We start from the raw sequence: 21,275 nt of genomic DNA, 5'->3' as shown, positions 1-21,275 counted from the left end.
AATTTAGAGCTAAGCTAATATTTTAGCTTTATGCCAGCTGTTTTGGCGAAAGTGCACATTTTATCTTGTTTTTACGCTAATTTGACATTTCGCTAATAATTCAGTGACATGCTAGCTGTTTTGACTAATTTAGTTTTTTAGACTAATTTGGAGTTTAGCTGATATTTTAGCCTTACGCTAGCTGTTTTGGTTAAACTAGACATTTCACCATTTTTTAAGCTAATTTGGCATTTTGCTAATATTTCAGCTACATGCTAGCTGTTTTGGCTAATTTCGAATTATTTTAGCATTTTAGACTAATTTGGCATTTAACTAACATTTTAGCTAGTTATCAGGTCAGTGTTTTCAGCTATTAGCTTCATCAATTTCAGCATCTTCAGCAGCCACATTCAGCATACAGCATTCACACTAGCATTATCACAGGTAATGCAATAAATCTAACTTTTAAAATGTTTTATTACTATTGTTTTCTGTGAAGATTACAAAAAATAATTATTTAAAATGTGGCTATGTGTTGCTTTCTGGAAAACCATAAATGTTTACGTTTAAGCTGTGATTGTTACCCTTTTCTGTTAGCCTACAAACCGACCCTGGCCCACATCAGACTAGAAAACTGTATTGTGACCCTCACTAGAAAAAGTTTGAGGATCCCTGATCTAGACCTCTTTCCTGCAGCTCTAGACTCCTACCAATGTATTCACTGTCTCTCCACAGTTTTCTACACCTTTCCTTTCATTTGAGCTGAAACTCTTCTATCACACCTGACACTTTTCTCCACCCATTCTAACTCCTCTGTCACCCCTACAGCACACCTCACCACTGTCTTACAGCCCTCATACATGTCCTGCACTGCTCGGACATACTTCTCTGTCACTCCAGACTTCCTCATACAATACCATAGTTCCTCTCTGGGCACTCTGTCATAAGCTTTCTCCAGATCTACAAAGACACAGTGGAGCTCTCTCTGACCTTCTCTGTACTTCTCTATCAACATCCTCAAAGCAAATGTTGCATCTGTAGTGCTCTTTCTTGGCATGAAACCATACTGCTGCTCACAAATGTTCACTTCTGCTCTTAGTCTGGCTTCCATACTCTTTCCCACACCTTCATTGTATGGCTCATCAGCTTTATTCCTCTGTAGTTACCACAACTCTGCACATCGGATTTAATGTAACAGCAGCTCCCTTCATGTCTTCATTCACTGCATCCATAAACCTCCTCTTTGGTCTTCCTCTAGACCTCTTTCCTGGCAGCTCTAGACTCAGCATCCTTCTACCAATATATTCACTGTCTCTCCTCTGAACATGTCCAAACCATCTAAGTTTAATTTGAAAAAAAAAAAATATTGAAACCAATTGCATTTATTTAACAGTTTATCTTTGCCTTGTTTTTCTTTGTCTTCCAAGTTTCTATAAAACATAAACATTTACCCTCACTTGACAGATAGATACAACAAGAGAAATAATTATTACGTTTTCTAGAAACAAATATAAACTCTTCTAAATAAGTTAACAATGGAACCAGTTAATTGTTCTTCACTGTTTTCATTCCTACCTCATAGATTGACATTTAAATGTAATTATGGATACATGCTCCTCAAGAACCCACAAAATAAGTTGTGGTGTTCCTCCTCACCTTGGGAGAGATGGATGCTAATGGCCAGGAATCAATTAAAAAATTAACTAATTGATCACAAATGTGGAAAAAGATAATCGCTACTAATCACCATTCATTTTTTTTTTTTAAGTCGCAGTATTTTCCAACCTCTTATCTGCAAATGATCACAATATGATATCATACACAAAATTGTACATTTGGAACGTTTATTTTTAAAACTCAGTTTTTATCTATTTTTTTATTTTCTGAAATTCAGTTTGAAAGACTCCCTGCTTATTTGGTATAATTTTAATCAGCACAACCTCTCCTATGTAACAATACATTTATTTTACAATTTTTCCATGTTATATTCACACTAGACATAAAATCATGCAAAAACGGAAAAAATCCGTCTGGAAAAATTTGATTCATTTTGCAGTGGAAATCCTACAAATGTTTAACAAACTATTTTTACATTAAACTTTTGTTCTCCGCCTTTATTTATTAAAATAAAAGATCACTTTTTTCCAAAGACTACAAATAAATGCCATATTATCGCTTTAATTTGATAAAATCTCAATCACTGAATGTAAAAAAAAAATACACATTTATTTTAGACAGAATTTTATTACGTTGATCTCACAGCTGCACAGCAGGACGCTTGATGACGTTAATACATATTATCTAATTTATTGTGTTGTATTAATCGGTCGGGTCAACACGTCATCATTCACAGCCCTAGTGGAAATGTGTTGATTCTTTTGTTGTATTTGTTTCTGCGTTTTTAATTAGTCTTTTGTTTGCTTTTGTGTAAAGCGCTTTGTGTTTTAGATCAATTAAAGGTGCTATGCAAATAAATAGTTTGAAATAAGTGAAATTAATTTCCCTGAAATATGTTTTTTACCACAACTCATGCATGGCCTGCACAGCAGAATTGTTGAAGCGCACATTAGACAAGAAGCATTCTTTTTTCACATAAACAAAAATATAATCGAGCCCTCGTTTATTGTAGTTTGTGTGTGTGTGATGTTTGATTTAATATTCAGTGATATAAGGAGTTATTTCCTGAGTTTTCCCAGAAACTTACATCATTTCTTTTTCCTAAAATACACATTTTCAAGGTAGTCTAGTCAACTGTTTTAACTGAGTTTTAAAGTTTGTTTCTGCCTTTTCTAAGAATGTTAATGATCTGAACATTTTTGTTAGAACTTCTCCTTTAGAGAATCCATGTAACACTGGATGATATTAACAATCTGATTATTTCACTGATACATTTACAGTATGTGAACTGGATCAGATTAATATAAATATATTCAAAACGCATAGTAAATTGTTGAATGTATTTCTAAACAAATGTGCATAAATGTGTAAATTGAATTGAATTGAGTTGATCGAAAAAAAATGGAATCGATTTGTGAATCGAATGGAAATTATTATCGATAGCCAGTCCTGATTGTTTATGAGGTTCTTTTCTCTTAATTTCGTCAGTTTGAATCAGATGACATCCATGAATTAAAACAGCTGTTCAAGAGGTGGGAATAAAATATATATATATATATTTTTTCGGCTGTGTTATTGATAACCTGCTTTTCCGTTCTGCAGACATTAGTATGAAGTGCAGTTTTTGTCTTGTGCTGTGAATCAGGAGATAGACTGGTTCATTTATAGCTTAAGTAGTATTGTTGCTGTCCCAGGTTGCTGCTCAGGAATCAATGAGGCTTTGGAGGCAATTGGGGAAATCAGTCATGCTGAAAATAGGGAGTGCAGCAGTGACGCACGCAGCAGCTGGCCTGCTGCAGCCTCACACAGGCCCTATTGACTCATTTGGGTGTGTGCTTGGAGAGGGGGAGCCAGCAGCTATATTAGGACCTCTGGCATTGACACTGCTGCCCTTTGGTTGAGTGACCTCACTTGACATGTTTTTCTTCAAGCCACAATAATTTTGGATTATTTTCTTTTGTTTTTATGTACAAAAAAAAGTTTTCCCTTTTCATTTTATGTAGGCTCACTCGGGTCTCTCAGTGCAGATGTCATTATTCTGTCATGATCATACTGTGCTAAAGAAACCCAGGTCTTAACCATTTTTCCTTCACACTAGGGGTGTACCAAAATATCGATATTGCGATATATCGTAATATTTAGTCCTGCGATTGATTCTCGACTGGTTTGATCTTTTATTTTCATTTGAAGATGCTGTAAAACGTTATATTCGTCATCTCTTGGTGAGATGTTCCATTAGAGGTAGATAGGGGGCGCACGTTATACCAATGTGTCTGGCAGCGACTTTAATTATATAATTTTTGTTCTGTTGTTTACAACAGTTCTGCACTAAGTAGTGGCATTGCTGTTCATGTTTACTATTGTTTACACTGAATTTGACAGATAATTCAAATTCAATTGGTGTCAGTGCTTGTCAAACGGATTTAAGCAATGTTGCACAAAAGTGTCTATTATTTTGTATTATTTGTTGCACAAAATAAGACACAAGGTGTTTATAATGATTGTGGTAATTTTGTTTTTTAATTATTATTATTTTATTATTTTAATTATGTTATTTAATTATGATTGTGTTCAAGCTACAAACTAAAGCGGTAGTTTGTTGTTTGTGGAGATGATTTTTACCAATTATTGCAGTATCGTAATGTCATCAATACTGCGAGCCATGTATCGTGTATCGCAGGGGTGTCAAACTCAATCAAAATGGAGGCCAAAATCCAAAATCGGGGCCGAACAGGATAAACATTTATTCAACACTCTAAAACTACATTTTAAAACTTTAAAAGTGTAACTTTTTTAACATAATTATGAACTAGATATAGATTAATACCTGCGATAATGCTAGTGTGAATGCTGTAAGCTGAATTTGGCCACTGAAGAAAATGAAATTGATAGTTAAAAACACTGAAGCTAACAGCTGAAAATGAAGCTGAAGCTGATACCCAGCTAAAATATTAGCTAAATGCCAAATTAACCTAAAAAAATTAAAAACGAAAAACTTAGGTTAGCCAAAACAGCTAGCATGTAGCCGAACTACTAGCTAAACTTCATAAAAGCCTCAAGAAAATCTTAGTAAACGCCAAAAAAGTCCAAAAAGTTAGCAGAATGCCAATTTTTAAAACTTTAAAACCGTAACTGTTTAAGAAAAATGCAAATAATAAAAAGGCAGGAATATTATTCTAGAATAAATCAACTTAAACTTTAAATAACTTTCAATATTTTACTCTCCAAAAAAATATTTTTTTTTCAAAATTATACAAGTTAGAAATGAGCTTAAGATAACATCAGGCCAATAATAACAATAAAGTAAAATGATCTGGAGGGCCGGATAGAATTTCCTGGAGGGCCGGATCTGGCCCTCGGGCCTTGACTTTGACGCATGTGGCGTATCGGATCAGATCGTGTGGTACCCAATGATTGGTCCCCAGCCTACTTCACAGACTGCTCCGCTCATATCGTCCGTTTCTTTCCTCTTTTTTACAGTCTGTGTTCCAGTTCTTAGTCGCTATCACAGCATCATCAGGCCCGTTTTCATGAAACCCCAAACGCTCTCCGTTCTTTGGTTTGAACAGAAGCCTTTTGCAGTGTACGCTTTGCAACAAGCCATGTTTGTGATGCAATGTCACAGTAGGTGGATGGGCTGGCTGGGGCCAATTGTGTCCTGGTACTCTTGGTACAACACTTTACGGAAGTTTTCACTGCCAAGAGAGACACACACTATTGTGTACAAGAATGCACATGAGAATAGTGCAACCATTATTCCAAAGAGTTTAAACCGTCAAAAGGTTTGTAAAAAACTGAAGGATAACAGAATGTTTCAATAATCAGTTCATTGTTACACAGAAACAATTGAAATTTTGAACATACTCCTATTCCAGTATTTAATTCTTCTATGTTAGATCTAAATATACGAATTTGAAGACTTGCTGAGAAGAAAACAAGTTGAAGATAGGCTTTGATGTGAAGCTCTAAAATGTGACTCTTTCAGCTGAGAGGCAGAAAACCAGGTAATGAGAGAATGGAGGCTTGTTCTGTTCTGCTTTGTACTTGTTTATTTCTGGCTGTGGTCTAACATCACCTGCTTTCATCTCCTCATATGATCCAAAAGGCTCACGGCTGGAGGAGTTTGGAAGACACTCGAGAGGCACATGCCTTCAAGTTTAAGAATATTCATTGCAAAGAACTTTTTACTAAAACTCCTTAAAACTTTGTATTATTTCTGTGAGTCAATAGACTATGGTTCAGGTGTTTTTTTTTAAATACTTTTAGGAAAATAGTTATGTCAGCGCTTAATACGATCTAACAGTGGGAAAGTATTGAGGTCTTTATGAAAATATCCTAAAAGGTCCAGACTGTAAAGACTAATTTGTTTTAACACAATACAAAATATATTTAAGAACCAACTTTAAATCTCCTGAAGATTATCAGTTACAGGAAGTAGACCGGAAACGACAAGAGAACTTAATGTCACAACGGCATGGAACCTGGACTACTGCGTTAACGAGCACCGCAATAAAGTTCTCCATTTCACCGAAGAAATCACTGTCACAAACAAGTATTCTCTGATTCCTCTCTCAGCTAGTCACAGCTGAGAGTGATTGCCATATTTATTAAGACGCACCCACATCATCACCAAACAAACAGGAAATATGAACTGATTTCAAAATAAAAGACACACATAAAATGCAGGAAATAACTAGGATTACATTCTAACACCCCCACCTGATCCCATAACACCACATTCTTGACAATCATTCAAACATAACCAAATACAATTTTTTCAGTTTTTGTTGCAAGTTTGGTAAACAAATCTGTTCTGTTGGACAGTACTCCAAAAGTAACTTTCCACTATTTACAGTTGATCTGATGAAGTGGTATTTTATGTCGATATGTTTACACCTCTGTCTTTTAACTGGATATTTTGCTAATGCTATTGTCCCTTGATTGTCTTCATGCACCTTTGGGAGTGCATATGGATGCTTATCCATAACAGTTGGGTTGGATACAAACAGTCCTGGATGGTTGCTGCCAGGCCTATATACTCTGCTTCACATGTAGATAGAGCTACAGTGAGCTGCTTCTTTGTTTTCCAAGAAGCTAACGGTCCCTCTTTACAAAGACTTGCACAATAACCTGTTGTACTGCATCTGTCTTGTCCATCAGAAGCCCAATGAGCATCACTGTAGGCTTGGATACCAAGATCTTCACTTTTTCTAAAATACAGAGCATGGTAATTCCCACTAATTATTTTTCCATCTGTTAGGCCCAATCTGAATTCTTCCCTTCTCTCTTCCCTTCATTTATCCCTCCAAATGGAGAGTTATGAAAAAATTGTGTCTAATATTTCAGACGTCACTTTTGTTGATGATATCATCAATAATCGACGGTCCGCTAGCTTTAGCGTGGAGCTTCCAGCGCTTGAATATACATAACAGTGGTTTTATAATTTTAAAAAGGTCATGCTACAACAAAAAGTCATTACTTACATTTAAATATAAACGTGTGTGGTTCAGAGCGCACCCATATGAAGAAAAGTCTCAGCGGGACGCAGTTTAGCCTCACGAGTGAGGTCTTTGTATCCCTCCACTTCGAGGGTCGGATTTAAAAAATACATTTCCTGGACACACTTATATTTAAACTCCCCCTTCAAATGGAGTTGAAGGGAGAAGGGGAGAATTTGGATTGGGCCTTGGAAATGATAGTTTCCTGTAGGGCTCCAAATCACTGGATACCTCACGATACAATGCGATACAACATCGATGATATCGCGATGCTGCGATAATTGAAAAAAAATTGTCTCTAATTCTTCACATTATAAAGAAGAACACATATTTTTTAGGAAAATATATTCCCATTTATTATTTAGCTTGAGCACAGTCATAATAAACAACTTGTGTTTTATTCTGTGCAACAAATAATAAACACCAACAAACAACATTACTGAAATCAGTAATACTATGTCTTTGACAAACATTGACACAGATTGAATTTAAAGTATCTGTAAAATTCAGTAAACATGAACAGTAGCGCCACTACTTAGAGCAAAATTGTTGTAACAACAAAACAAAAATTAAATAAATCAAGTAGCTGCCAGATTCATTGCTGAAATGTGTGCCTCCTATCAGCCTCCGAAGGAACGTCTCACTAAAGGATGACGAATATATATGCGGTACAAAAAAATAGAGATAATTTCTTTGGGTCAAAAGTATCGGAGAGTTAGATTGAGTTGAAATCACAGTGGCAATGAGCAAGAATATTTAAGAACTGTCTCAGATCAATCAGTCACAGACGTAAACAAGACCAAACAGGTGAGTTCTTTGCAGACTGTCCTGCCTGTGATCCGATCTGACCCAAATGAGATAACATTTCCCCTTTGTGTGGACTCCAAGAAGGTGTAAATGTGCTGCAGATGACAGCATCCAACATTCTTAGTAGGGCTGGGTATCGGTTACAATTTCCAGAAGGATTCGATTCGATTGACAAGAGCTGGAATTGATTCAATTCTGATTTTTTTTCCGATTCTTTCGATTCTTCAATTCAATTTTAAGCTTACAAATTTATACACATTTGTTTAGAATCTATTATTTAATTTGAATATATTTATATTAATGTGATACAGTTCCCATATTGTAACATTTATTAGTGAAATAATGAGATTGTTAATATCATCCAGTGTTACATGGATTCTCTAAAGGAGAAGTTCTAACAAAAATGTTCAGATCATTAACATTGTACACATTGTTCTGCTTCTCCTGGAGGATGATACAGTTTGGCCACTAGGTGGCGATCGCGCTATAGAAGTACACTTTATTCAAGAAGAAGACAACGGTATGATGGAAAAAACAAAGTTTTAGACCACAAATAGTTTCTTCAAAATTATTACCTTAAAAGAGTTTGGAAAATGAATGCCTGTAAGTAAATAAAGATGTTCATTTAGTTAGCAATGTATTTTTTTGTCAACTGAGCGTTAGCATTAGCCGTCCTATGGGAAATTCTATTGAGCGTTAGCATCAAGCTAGCGAACTTTAGCTTTGTGTGCTAAATCGATTTATATCTTTTGTGAATCGATTATTGATCTAATAAGCTTAAATTAATTCAAGTCGATGAATCGATTTTTTTCAACGCAGCCCTATTTCTCAGTGTGTGGAAGCCTTTTAAGGTTGAATAGGTTCTAGAGCTGATTCTATTCAGCTGTCAAGAATATGGGGAGGAAGACAACCCAAAGCAGGAGGAACCATCTACAGAAGAAGAAGAGGTGATGAAGACTTTAATTTTAAAAAACGGCTAAATAATCTGGTTCTCTGCAGCATTTGACAAACACGGCATGGTGGCAGAACATGTCATGAGGGTGACCCCAGGACCCACAGGATATGCTGTTTCCACATCACTGACATTGTCTCAACATTCTACCTGCATCACAGCAGCAATAGAAGAACTAATCCTGGAGATGATGGATGTTTTTTGTAAATATGAAGAGATCTGTGACAGACAGACTTGAGAGAGTGCCAGATCTCCTGAACAACCAATCCATGTTAGAAGAGATGTTAATTCTCTCTGCCGAAGGACTGTGCTACACATAGGGATGACTCATATAGATGAATTATAATTCATTTAAAACAAATTTATTGCACATTTGCTAAGAGAAACACTCACTAACTGTGGTTTGAAAATAAACAATCAGTGCCATTCAAGTTTTTTACCAGAGGTTTGGGGAAACGGAACTATGTAGAAGTTTTTTCTGTTCCATCAATTCTTAACCCTTGATTTTCGATGGTCCAGAAGCTTGATGGTTAAAAAATATCTGCTGGAAAAAAACTTCACTATATCTGTCTCACCAGACCACAAAAACCAAACGTGGCAAACCACGTCTCTGAGCAGAGTAGTTCACACTCGATGCGGAACGGAGACCGCTTCCATTTGGCGCCCTTGTTAACCTATGGTGTGGTTCACACCATGCAGGCGTGGATCGCCGCTGTTCTCCGTGGAAGGCTCGCGTCATGCAGCGGATCGTTTCAGCGTCTGCTCTATTTTGTCCGTAAGTGATCGGTGTCCATTCTGGCAGGAAGTTACCTCAAGATACATGATAAAATCTGGTTTATTTTCAAAATATAACCAATATTTCACCATAAAACACAGTGATTGACAAATGTTTTTGTATCTAAAATGACTGTAGAGATGAAAATAAACACACAATCACAACACACACACTTCTCTCTGTGTGTCTCAACATCAGACACATTAAAGAGGTGTAGGCCCAGTAAATACTTGCTTCTTCTTAGCAGAAACATGGGGTAATACTTTTAGTTTTAAGTTGCCCAGGATGACAAAATTAAAAAAAGCTCTAGCTGAAAAAATGAGTGTCTAGTGTGAATTGGAGGAGAGAGCTGATGCCGCGCACACTCCGCTTCGCGGTGCTTCTGCGTGCAGTGTGAACCCAGTGTCAGGCTCATGAGTTTGTGTTCGCGGGCAGGGAAGGTTTATCCTGTTACGGTGTGAGCTTCAGTCTGTCCTGCAGCTCGGCGAGAGCGAGATGCCAGACTCTGGAAAACCATGTGACCCGGAGGAGTGAATGATGTGAGCTGGCGGAGGCTTTTGAATGTGGAAATGACGCTCCGCGCTCCGAACAGTCCACTAAAACTGTGCAAACAATAATGTGAATTTGTTTTTCCAATCATGTCCATACCAAATAAAGGCTGATGTTATTTCCACATATTTACCTGCAGCCAAAATGCTCATTGATGCACAGATTTTTCATCCAAAGTTAAATGTCTAACTCTAACCCTTCCGCTGGGTTTGTGCAGCATAGCATAGGATACTATAAGCGAATAGTAAGATGATGTACTCTTGAATAATATATTATTATTACTTATTATTTTTAATTATGCTTAAAAAGTTACGGTTTTAAAGTTTAAAAATTGGCATTGTCCTAGCTTTTTGGACCATTTCGGCATTTAATAAGATTTTTTAGGCTATTTTGTAGTTTAGCTAATATTTCAGCTACATGCTAGCTGTTTTAGCTAATTGAGTTTTTGGTTGTTTGTTTTTTTTTTTTTCATTTTGGAGTTTAGCTAATGTTTCAGCTTCATGCTAGCCGTTTTAGTAAATTTAGTTTTTTTCTTGTTTTTATTAGTTCATTTTGGAGTGTAGCTAATATTTCAGCTACACACTAGCTGCTTTGGCTAATTTAGGCTTTTTTCATTCTTTTAGGCTAATTTGAAGTTAAGCTATTTTTTTAGCTACATGCTAGCTATTTTGGCTAACTTAAGTTTTTCTTTTTTTAGTTTTTAGACTAATTTGACATTTAGCTAATATTTTAGCTGTCTATCAGCTTCAGCGTTTTTAGCTATAAATTTCAGCATCTTCAGCTATCAACACTAGTATCTTCAGCGTCCAAATTCAGCTTACAGCATTCACACTAGCATTATCACAGGCAATGTTATATATCTAGTTCATTATTATGTTATAACGTTATGGTTTTAAAGTTTTACAAATATATTTTTAAAGTGCTCAACTAAATGTTTATCCTGTTCGGCCCGCATCCTAAGGTGTGTTTTGGATTTTGGCCCCTTGTGCGATTGAGTTTGACACTCCTGCTGTACACAGTTCTGTATCTGATCTTTGATCCAATGGAGGTCATTTTGAACATGTAACCACAGCTAATAAGAAGCTAATGAGAACTATTAAGCGGGTTGGCTGCCATCCTGTGCCTTAATAGAACACGGAGCAAACCCTGATGTCACGTCAGTGTCATGATTTGATTGGCTGGCTGTTGATGTTCTCTTAGATCAACTAGTTGTTCTGGTGAGACCGAAAAAGCAAAGTTTTTCCATCGAATTTCTGGGTCATCAGAAATCAAGGGATCAAAAAAAATAAAAAAAGAAAATTCAAAGGTTTAAAAAAATTTGAGTTGATGGAACAGAAAAACTTCCCTGGAACTAAGAGGTTAAACTAACCAAATGTCATTTCCTTCTGATTTAGAATTGAATTTGAAACATAAAAGTTGTAAAAGTGCTATCTGAAAACAGAGAAATCTCAGTCACAGAAACAGCAGCTTGTAAACATTTCTGACAGTGAAAAAGTCCTGACACATCCTTTCCTTCAAAAACCATCTTTCCAAAACTCTCTTAAAATCTGACGATATCGTACATCGCTCAACACTTACCCAATGCAGGAGTGTCTGCGTGTGGAGAAGCTGCTGTGCATCTTCCTTGAAAAACGGGATTCCTTATTCATGCTGTTATCGGGAGATTTTGACAATTCTTGGGAAAAAATCAGCAATGAGTCTTTGCTTTGTGTTATAAATTAAGAAGAACTAGACTGTCCATTTAAAAATGTAGAGAAGTTCATTCAAGTGGATGACAAAAAAGATCCGGAAATAACAATTGAAAACACTCCAAATAAAAACTCCTGGTTAAAACACAACAATAAGATCAGGTGTAGAGAAATCTTAAGTGTATCAAATTGTTACTTTCATTTTAAAAGTAATCTTTTTAGTCTCAACATGAAGATATGTCTATTGGATTTTGTGGATTGTAGGAAATCACAAAGGATCAAGCTACACTCTGTGTGGATGAGTGGGAGGGATCAGCCTTAAAAGGGAAAAAGTGCCGACAATAAACAACAGAAGATCAGCTCAACGCATCATCTTACTATCAGGGAAAGTGAGGGGCCACATTTAAAACCGTCTCAATAGAGGACGTGTCAGCTGTCAGGACTCATCTGAGACTGAGTCTTTACTCACAAAATTTCTTTTTTTTATTCTCCTTTTTTTTACTTTTCCTAATGATCCAGAAACTTAAACAATTTAGTCATTCCAGAAAAATCCCCATCGTCTTTCGAGTTACATCCATCAACCTGGACAGGAAACTGCCCACTTCAACCTAAGTCTGAGCTATGTCACCTCAACAGCCTGAGTTAAGTTATTCCTGGCCGAGCAAAAAAAAAAAAAAAAAAATAGATAAATGCAGAGTTGTTATCCCATCAGATACTCCCTGGTGCAGGCCATGCCAGAGCTCTTCTCTCCTGAGAGTGGTGGGACCAAACTCAGGCTGAAACAACAAACAACACTGTCTCCCTTGAGAGGGAGAGACAGGGGGAGGGATTGTGGAGGGGAGAGATAAGGGGTGGGGTTGTGGATGGCTGAAAGAGACAGAGGGTAAACAAACGAAAAAGGAAAAACTATATGGCAATAGATGCTTGACTTGTGTTTATGCCAGTCAAAAGCATAAATCAAAAAGTCTGATTTTTTATAATACCACAGACATGCTCCAATGAAATCATTTCAATACAGAAAATTGTGGAAAGTATTTTTGGTTTTAACATAAAACAAAAGAAGACACTGCCATTGTTTGTGAGGTACATGTAATGTATGTAATTTTTTGGCTCCTTTACAATGTTTCTTCTTGGAAATTCATACCCCTAAAACACGGTCACCAGGTTCACACTGGACGTGGAAGCGCCGCGGATCTTCCACTCTCTCCCGCAATTAACATCACATGCCTAATTTTTTGTTTTTGCCATCATGGGTGAATTAAAAACCAAAAAATATTACCCCATGTTTCTGCTAAGAAGAAGCAAGTAGTTAATAGACCTACACTTCTTTAACCCTTTAACAACAGAGCTCCAACGTTCTTTGACGCTTTTGTCCTTCATAATCTACTGGAATGATCGTGTTAACGGTTGAAAAGTTACAGTATGTTAAAGATTTTTTGTTTATTTGTGTTTAAGCGTCACCGGTGATGCCTTAGGTGTTAAAGGGTTCATTTATTTGGTGTAGAGCAGGGGTGTCAAACTCAATCACACAAGGGGCCAAAATCCAAAACACACCTTAGGTCACAGGTCGAACAGAATAAACATTTATTAAACACTCTAAAACTACATTTTTAAAACTTTTTCACATCACTGTGAATAAAAACAGACAGGAATAAAAAAAAATCAACTTAAACCTTAAATAACTTTCAATATTTTACTCTCCATAAAAATATATTTTTTCAAAATTATAGAACATCGGACCGTTAATAACAGTAAAATAAAATGATCTGGAGGACTGGATATGATTACCCAAGCTCAGCTTTGACATGTGGTGTGGAGACACACAAAGAGGTGTGTGTGTTGTGATTGTACGTTTATTTTTATCTCCACAGTATTGATTACATTTGTCAATCGTGATGTTTTATCGTGAAAAATTGGTTATATACTGAGAATAAACCAGATTTTTTCATGTTTGTTTCATGCTCTCACTGGCCCAGGTTATAAAGAACAACAACATTAGTTACCATAGCTATGCAGATGACACACAGATATATATTAGACTGACACCAGGAGACCGAGGCCCTGTACAGGCTCTTGGTAAATGCATTGAGGACATTAATGACTGGATGTGTCACAACTTACTTCAATTAAACAAAAACAAAACTGACGTTATTGTCTTTGGGGCTAAAGAAAAAAGGTTGGACGTCACTACAGAGCTTCAATCTATTCAACTAAAAACTACCAACCAGGCCAGAAACTTGGGTGTAGTGATAGACACAGACCTACATTCTGATAAACACATTAAGGCAGTCACTAAATCAGCCTATTATCATCTCAAAAATATCTCAAGGATTAAAGATCTGATGTCTAAGCAGGACCTGGAGAAACTAGTGCATGCTTTCATCTTTAGTCGACTTGATTACTGTAACAGTGTTTTTACAGGACTACCAAAAAAATCCATCAGGAAACTGCAGCTTATTCAGAACTCTGCTGCTCGGGTTCTCACAAGGACCAAGAAAGTAGACCACATCAGTCCAGTTCTGAGGTCTTTACACTGGTTACCTGTCTGTCAGAGGATAGACTTTAAAGTTCTGTTACTGGTTTATAAAGCTTTGAATGGTTTAGCACCAAAATACATGACTGACCTCCTGACCCAGTATGTACCAGCCAGACCTCTCCGGTCATCTTAATCCGGTCTTTTATCAGTTCCTACAGTCAGAACTAAACATGGAGAAGCTGCATTCAGCTTCTATGCACCACAGATCTGGAATAGACTTCCAGAAAACCTTAGATCAGCTGAAACACTCAGTGTATTTAAATCCAGGTTAAAGACTCACCTGTTCTCAGCTGCATTTGATTAATATGTATTCAAAAGTTTACGTCCGCACTGTTTATCTGTGCTTGTTTTAAATTAAAATCTTTTTAATTCTTTTAATTTTATTTTAATGATCACATTTTCTTATGATTGTTTCTTTTAATGTTTTATGTAAAGCACTTTGAATTGTCTCTGTACATGAAATGTACTATACAAATAAACTTGCCTTGTCTATGTTGATGTAACTTCCTGCCAGAATTGATGCGGATCGCTCATACACAAAATAGACCACACGCCGAAACCATCCGCTGCACGGCGCAAGCCTTCCACGGCGGTCCACACCTGCATGGTGTTAACCACACCATAGGTTAACAAGGGCGGCGAATGGAAGCGGCCTCTGTTCCGCGCCTCTTCGCGGTAATTCGCGTCCAGTGTGAACCAACATTAGGAATAAAGGGGTTAAAGTTTTGTTTTACTGGCCCATTTATCGTTCTTTTTAACAAAAAATTTGATAAAAACCGCTAAACTCACTAAAAATCTCTTTGACTTTGAGTCTGTGAGGTGGAAAAATATTTAATCACACTTGACACTATTTTAAATAACTTTGCGGGCATGTTCTATATATGAGCCATCTTTGACATTTATTTTCCGCTAAACCCTCAAGTTTGTTTAATTCTTCTTCCTTGTCCGTCATCCAGTAATAACTCATGGCCTTTTCATTTCAGCTTTATGAGACAGCACACACTGTAGACGGAAACTTCTTTAGTGGAGTTACGTTGAAGCTGTCCAGTTCTGAAAACAGTCACCTTTCTAGATTAAACATGGAAATTCTCTTATACTTAGATTTTCAACAGACACTCAGAAATAAGTGAAACAGTGAAGTAGAAAAGTAAAATAGAAGCATCAGTCAATATCATGCGCAAGACTATAGAACAGTGACAAGGAGAAAATTTGTTTAAACTTTTTTAAATTGTTTTGGAATTCATATAACTACTTTCTTGCCTGTTAGAAAAAAAAACATTGGTTTCTCTTAGAGTCCCCCTCTGATGAAAATCATGTTTTAGAGTTTTTAACATGTCTGTGTGGCATTTTTCTTCTGAAAGAGAACAAATCATTTTGTTTTTGCATTTCCGAGTATTTCTCCTTTTAAATCTGTCAATCAAACTGCCTTGGACAGACTCTGTTTGAATTCATAATTTTGATGTTAGCTTTCATTATACACTACACACTTAAAATCCGTGCGGGGAATGCCGCTATGTTCATCTTGGCTGCACATTCATCCGTGGGAATACCATCAGCCTTTTATCTCGTCTGGACACAATTGATAACACATATTCACATGATTGTTTGCACAGTTTCTCAAGACTGCGTGCAGCTCATATGCCGTCCTAAAGCTGCTCAGAGACAAAGCTATCCCGGGAGACACGGTTTTCCCAATTCCGGCCGCTGGCTCACGCAGAGCAGCCGGACAGACTGGGGTCCTCAGCCTCCTCCAGGGCGCACGCCGTGACAAAACACGCAGAAATTAAATATTTTTTAGCATTTTCAGGCCAACATTGTAAATAAGAAATTGTTCTTAATGTTTTGCCTGGTGAAATAAGGGTTTCAAAGCCCGGCTGCTCTGTGGGCTGTCTTATTCCTACTCCAAAGCCTCCGCTGGAGGTCAACAGCATCTATGGATGACATGAGTCAGCGCAGTAATGACCCACAATGAGAATACATTGCTGACATGCACCACGATCAGATCAACAATCGCCATAACCCACCTATCTCGATCACAAGGACATTTTGATTGTATGTTTACGTGATGGATTTATGTTCTGATCAGGCATTTATTCAGATTACGTATGTTAATGTAAACACAGGTAGTGACCGTTCTTTTAGGTGGGCGGAGCTACATGATAGCCTGCTCGTGATCTGTGAGAACAGTACTAGAACAACATTACAAAATTTCAAATTTCTGTCACAAATTACCAGAAATTCTACAATAACACCAATAAAAGTTACCAAATTTGTCACTAATTGCTTTTGAGAATATTGTTCACCAAATTGTAAAATATAGCTAGAAAGTCTCTGAGCTGTCAACACCAATGTTTACACAGTCCACGTTAATCGCTCAGCATAGACTCCAATTTTGATTTCACCATTCCTAAAAACACATTTGTGTTCAGTAGTTAATTACACACTCTGACTTAAAGTGCTGAACAGGAGGCAAAACAAACACAAAAATAAATCACATCACACAAAGTATCCAAGCGAAAACAACAAGAACACAAAAAACAAATGTTGACAACCATCTAAACCAGGGGTCTCCAAACTACGGCCCGCGGGCCAAATCCGGCCCTCCTCCACACTTGGCCCGGATCCCCCAAACTGTTTTGGCTAAATTAGACATTTTTCCAGTTTTCTAGGCTAATTTGGCGTTTAGCTAATATTTCAGCTACATGCTAGCTGTTTTGGCTAATTTAATTGGCTAATTGCTTGTTTCTTTGTGTCTTTTATATTTATACATTTTTGTTCTTATTGTTTTTATGTGCAGCGCTTTGAGCTGCCTCAAGGAAATGAAAAGCGCTTTATAAATAAAAGTTGATTGATTGATTGATTTAAGCGCTTTTCATTTTTTAGGCTAATTTGGCAATTGGCTGATATTTCAGCTACATGTTAGCTGTTTTGGCTAAATTAGAAATAGTTTTTAGTTTTTTTAGGCTAATTTGGCAATTGGCTAATATTTCAGCCACTTGCTAGCTGTTTTTGGCTAATTTAGATTTTTCTAATTTGGTACTTTGCTAATATTTTAGCAAGCTATCAGCTTCAGCGTTTTCAGCTACCAGCTTCAGTGTCTTTAGCTATCAATTTAACCATCTTCAGCTATTTAAATTATTTATTACTATTATTTATTATATAAAATTTGGCTATGTGTGGCTTTCGGGAAAACCATAAATCTTTACTCTGTGATTGTTACACTTTCTCTGTCAGTCTACAAACCGATGCCGGCCCCCATCAGAGAAGAAAACAGTAATGTGGCCCCTACAAGAAAAAGTTTGGGGACCCCTGATCTAAACAAAATCTACGCATCCATTTTACTCAATCTTTTTGGGGTCCCGAGGCAGTTGAAGCCAACCCAGCTAGTGTCAGGTGGAGGAAAGTTGGAAGATGAAGAAAGTTAAGATGAGAAACCTGGAGGAGAAGAGAGGAATGGAAAAGGGAGGGGTAGTAAATGATCATTTTGAGTATGTTTGTTCCTTTTTTTATAACTGATGCTGTTCCATCTGGTACTGTTTTATTCAATCATTTAACTATTTTGGTTTCCCTCAATAGTAAAACAAATGAAAGACAAGACAAAGACCATCATTTGTTCATCCCTTTAGGGGATGAACTAGGGGATCACTAATTTGCTCATTCGGTTTTGGCAGAGATTTTTACACCTGATGCCCTTCCTAACACAACCCTGTACTGTATCCGGGCTGGGATTATTTAATTTTACAAAGTGAGTGGGTATTATATTAGCAGATTCAATACATTTAACGTTTTTTCCCAAGTAAAATTATTGTTTACAAAAATATACATATTTATATATTTAAATGTGATTTCAGTTTTTAGATACTTTTGGATTCTCAACATTGATGCTGTCCAAAATCAGACCAGTGAAGAAGTTATTCGACTGATGTTTTACCCTTGGTAAGGATTTTTTTTAATGATTATTAAAATCACTGCAAAGGCCCCCAAACTGCTAACGCCTGGAGGGAATGGAAGCGGAACGGAGGCCGCTGCGGTGTGGTTCACACCATGCAGGTGTGGAGCGCCGCTGTCCTTGGCGGAATGCTCGCACCGTGCAGCAGATCGGTTCAGCATCTGGTCTATTTTATGTGCGAGCCGGATCAGCGTCAATCCTGTCAGAAAGTTACATCAAGATACATGAGAAAATCCGGTTTATTTTCGAATATAACCAATTTTTCACAATAAAATACCACGATAGACAAATGCGATCATGTTTTTGTATCTAAACAGACTGTAGAGATGAAAATAGTCTTACAATTATAACACACACTTGTCTCTGTGTGTCTCAACAACAGATAAATTAAAGAAGTTTAGACCCACTAACTACTTGCTTCTTCTTAGCAGAAACATGGGGTAATATTTTTAGGTTATTAAATTATCCATGATGGCAAGGACAAAAAAAGCTCTAGCAGACGGTCGCGGAAAAATGAGTGTCTGATGTAAATTGCAGGAGATAGCGGATGCGTGCGCTCAGCGCATCCATTGTGATGCTAGCTTAAATCTGCTATTGCCTGGAAGAAATTTAGAATCACTGATTAAACTACGAAGCATGTTTGTGGACTGTGGGGGAAAGTTGAAGTCCCTACAGAAAACCCATGTATGCACAGATTTAATATCCAAACTCCTCACAGATTTGTGTGATTTGAGGGTCAGAGTGCTAACCATTTTTAGCGATTATTGTTTGAAACAACATAAAAGATCAAAACACCAACTTTCCAGCTGTGTCTTGGGCTCTGCTCACCTTGCTGTGGACGGGCTTTTTATTCACTGTTCTCCTTATTTCCAGAGCAAAAAAAATCACTCTGTTTATCGTCAAGGCCTCGACATTTTAGATACCTCACAATTCGACAACTGCTGAAATGAGTCTGGCGTACAACAAGGTGACGATATGACATGTGAAATTGCTTTAAATTCTGGAGATTTCCTGTGCCCCTCTTTAATTTCACAGTTACTTGTACGATCTCTTTCCACCAAATTTCACAACAAAACAATCACACAACTACGTCATTCTTGATAAACAGGCGATGTGCTCTATGGCAGTGTCTATACCTGGGTGTGTGAGCCAGGGTGAAGCGGCGTCTTTGCAGGTTGATGCTGCGATTCATCAGCAACTTTCTGAAGAGCAGTGGGGAGTTTCGTGGAGAACTACATGGAGAGTCTTTGGTCTTTGGAGATCCCGCCGCTGAGCCTGCTTTAAACCTTGGAAGAAGCTGAATGACGGACATCTGAGACGGACCTCGCTTCTGTGAGGCCTCATCAACACCAGACTCTTCTTCCTCTGAACTGTCTGAGTTCAGTTCACTCATGTCCTGCATTGGATGATCGGCCGTCAAAGAATCCCTCACTTTCCTGGCAGTCAGACTTCACTTCTTCCCGCTGTAAAGACGTTTTTGGGAGCTACAGTGGGAGAGAGCAGCTCCATGTTCTTCCGGTCTATCTGAAGTAAGTGGCCCATTTCGCAATCTTTTCTTCTCCATTTTTATTCTGTTGTAGGCTGTCCCGTTTCAAAAAACTCCCAGACAAAAATGAAAAAAGTATTTCTATTGCGTGTTTTGATTTGAATCCGCTAAACTGCAACTTTTGTCTCTTTCCAGTTACAGGGTTGACGGTGAGGCTGAGTGGAGGACTCAAGATTATTGCTGATGACCTGGTGCTTCTTCCCTCCCCCATGTTTACATTAATACTGGGCCTTCCCTCTTTCCGACTAAATATGGATGTTTGATTTACAGCAGGAGAAAGGCATGGGAGATCAGCACCTCCTGCTTTTCTTTTGGTTTACACCCACTGCAGTCCCACTTCCCCTCACTCAGTCTCCAAGAATATATTGTCGACCTTCTTTAAGCAGCAGCACAATCATTTCCAGAGTTCCTGCAATATATAAACATGGAACAATCTCAAGGCTTGTGCCTCCAGCTTCCTTACTCCCACTTTCTCACTTCCTTTGCATCACTCGGCCTTTTTCTGTGATTCCTGAGGTACTGTTCCTTGTGAAGTTGCTTTCTTCCCCATGCTTTTCACATGCTCCCAGAGTCATGTGAACAACCTTTGACTATAAAAAGCAAACGTAGATAAAAAACTAGACTGGCTTGGTGCCGTCACGTTGGCACTCTATATGTGACTGGAGGCATCATCATCATCCTCACAGTTTGTCTCTAAAAAGAGAGAACAAACATTTGCCAGTGATGGAGAGAGAAACTGAAATAACCTCTAGGGCTTGAACATCTGACACCAGTCTGAACCTATGACCAACAGCTGCTTCAGCAAAGCTCCTGTGTTCAAACATTTCTTTAGAGGAAAACTCATGTAGATTCTGTGTTTGGCAAAATGTGATGCAACTTGAACCCTCCAGTGATACTCTGAGCTACACTAAAGCATGTTTACGTGATTTGAAAGAGCACAGAAGTCAGTCCTTAAATATGCACAACATGCACAATCCCAGATGAAAGCTTTCATGACATTTCACAGCATCAGTGCTTCTTTCAGCTTTGCTTAGGCTTCACATGCTTCACTTGCTCTAAGAAGAAAATAAACTAACTTTATCAGATAGCAGTTTAAAGTTTGATTCATTTTTGATGCTTTTAAACCATCAACAATGACTTCCTGTTTTCACATTGCAGATTGTCAGGTTTAAATTTAAGTTTGACATGCATTCCAGATTCTGCCACTAGACGGCGCAGTGGTATTAGCTGCTGATTCACATTCAGAAGGTCAAGGGTTCAAATCCCGCTCAGGAATAGTCCACATTAAATATGTTTTTTTTACTTTTATATTTTATTTTTACCTTAAAACTGTTCAATGCAGGTGAAAAAAAATATTTTCAACACAGACAAATCCAATA

At 37.5% G+C, this 21,275-nt stretch overlaps 1 protein-coding gene across 8 annotated transcripts in view; it reads right to left on the bottom strand.

Moving 5' to 3' along the window:
- LOC112144448 (cAMP-specific 3',5'-cyclic phosphodiesterase 4C) overlaps window positions 1-21,275 on the bottom strand; it is a 62,709-nt gene that overhangs the window by 28,044 nt on the left and 13,390 nt on the right. For 2 of the 8 annotated variants that reach the window (XM_036216361.1, XM_036216363.1), the window contains exon 1: window positions 19,487-20,428. The exons of 5 other annotated variants lie outside the window; for them this stretch is intronic. In XM_036216361.1, coding sequence (XP_036072254.1) covers window positions 19,487-19,752 — 266 coding nt within the window. In that variant the 5' untranslated portion in view covers window positions 19,753-20,428. Of the gene's footprint in view, window positions 1-11,755; window positions 13,071-19,486; window positions 20,429-21,275 lie in introns of those variants that run through there. One more of the 8 variants, XM_036216366.1, reaches the window with a different exon arrangement.

Source organism: Oryzias melastigma, linkage group LG17, assembly GCF_002922805.2.
Source record: "Oryzias melastigma strain HK-1 linkage group LG17, ASM292280v2, whole genome shotgun sequence".
Classification (NCBI taxonomy): Eukaryota; Metazoa; Chordata; class Actinopteri; order Beloniformes; family Adrianichthyidae; genus Oryzias; species Oryzias melastigma.
This window is presented reverse-complemented; position numbering and strand designations above follow the sequence as displayed.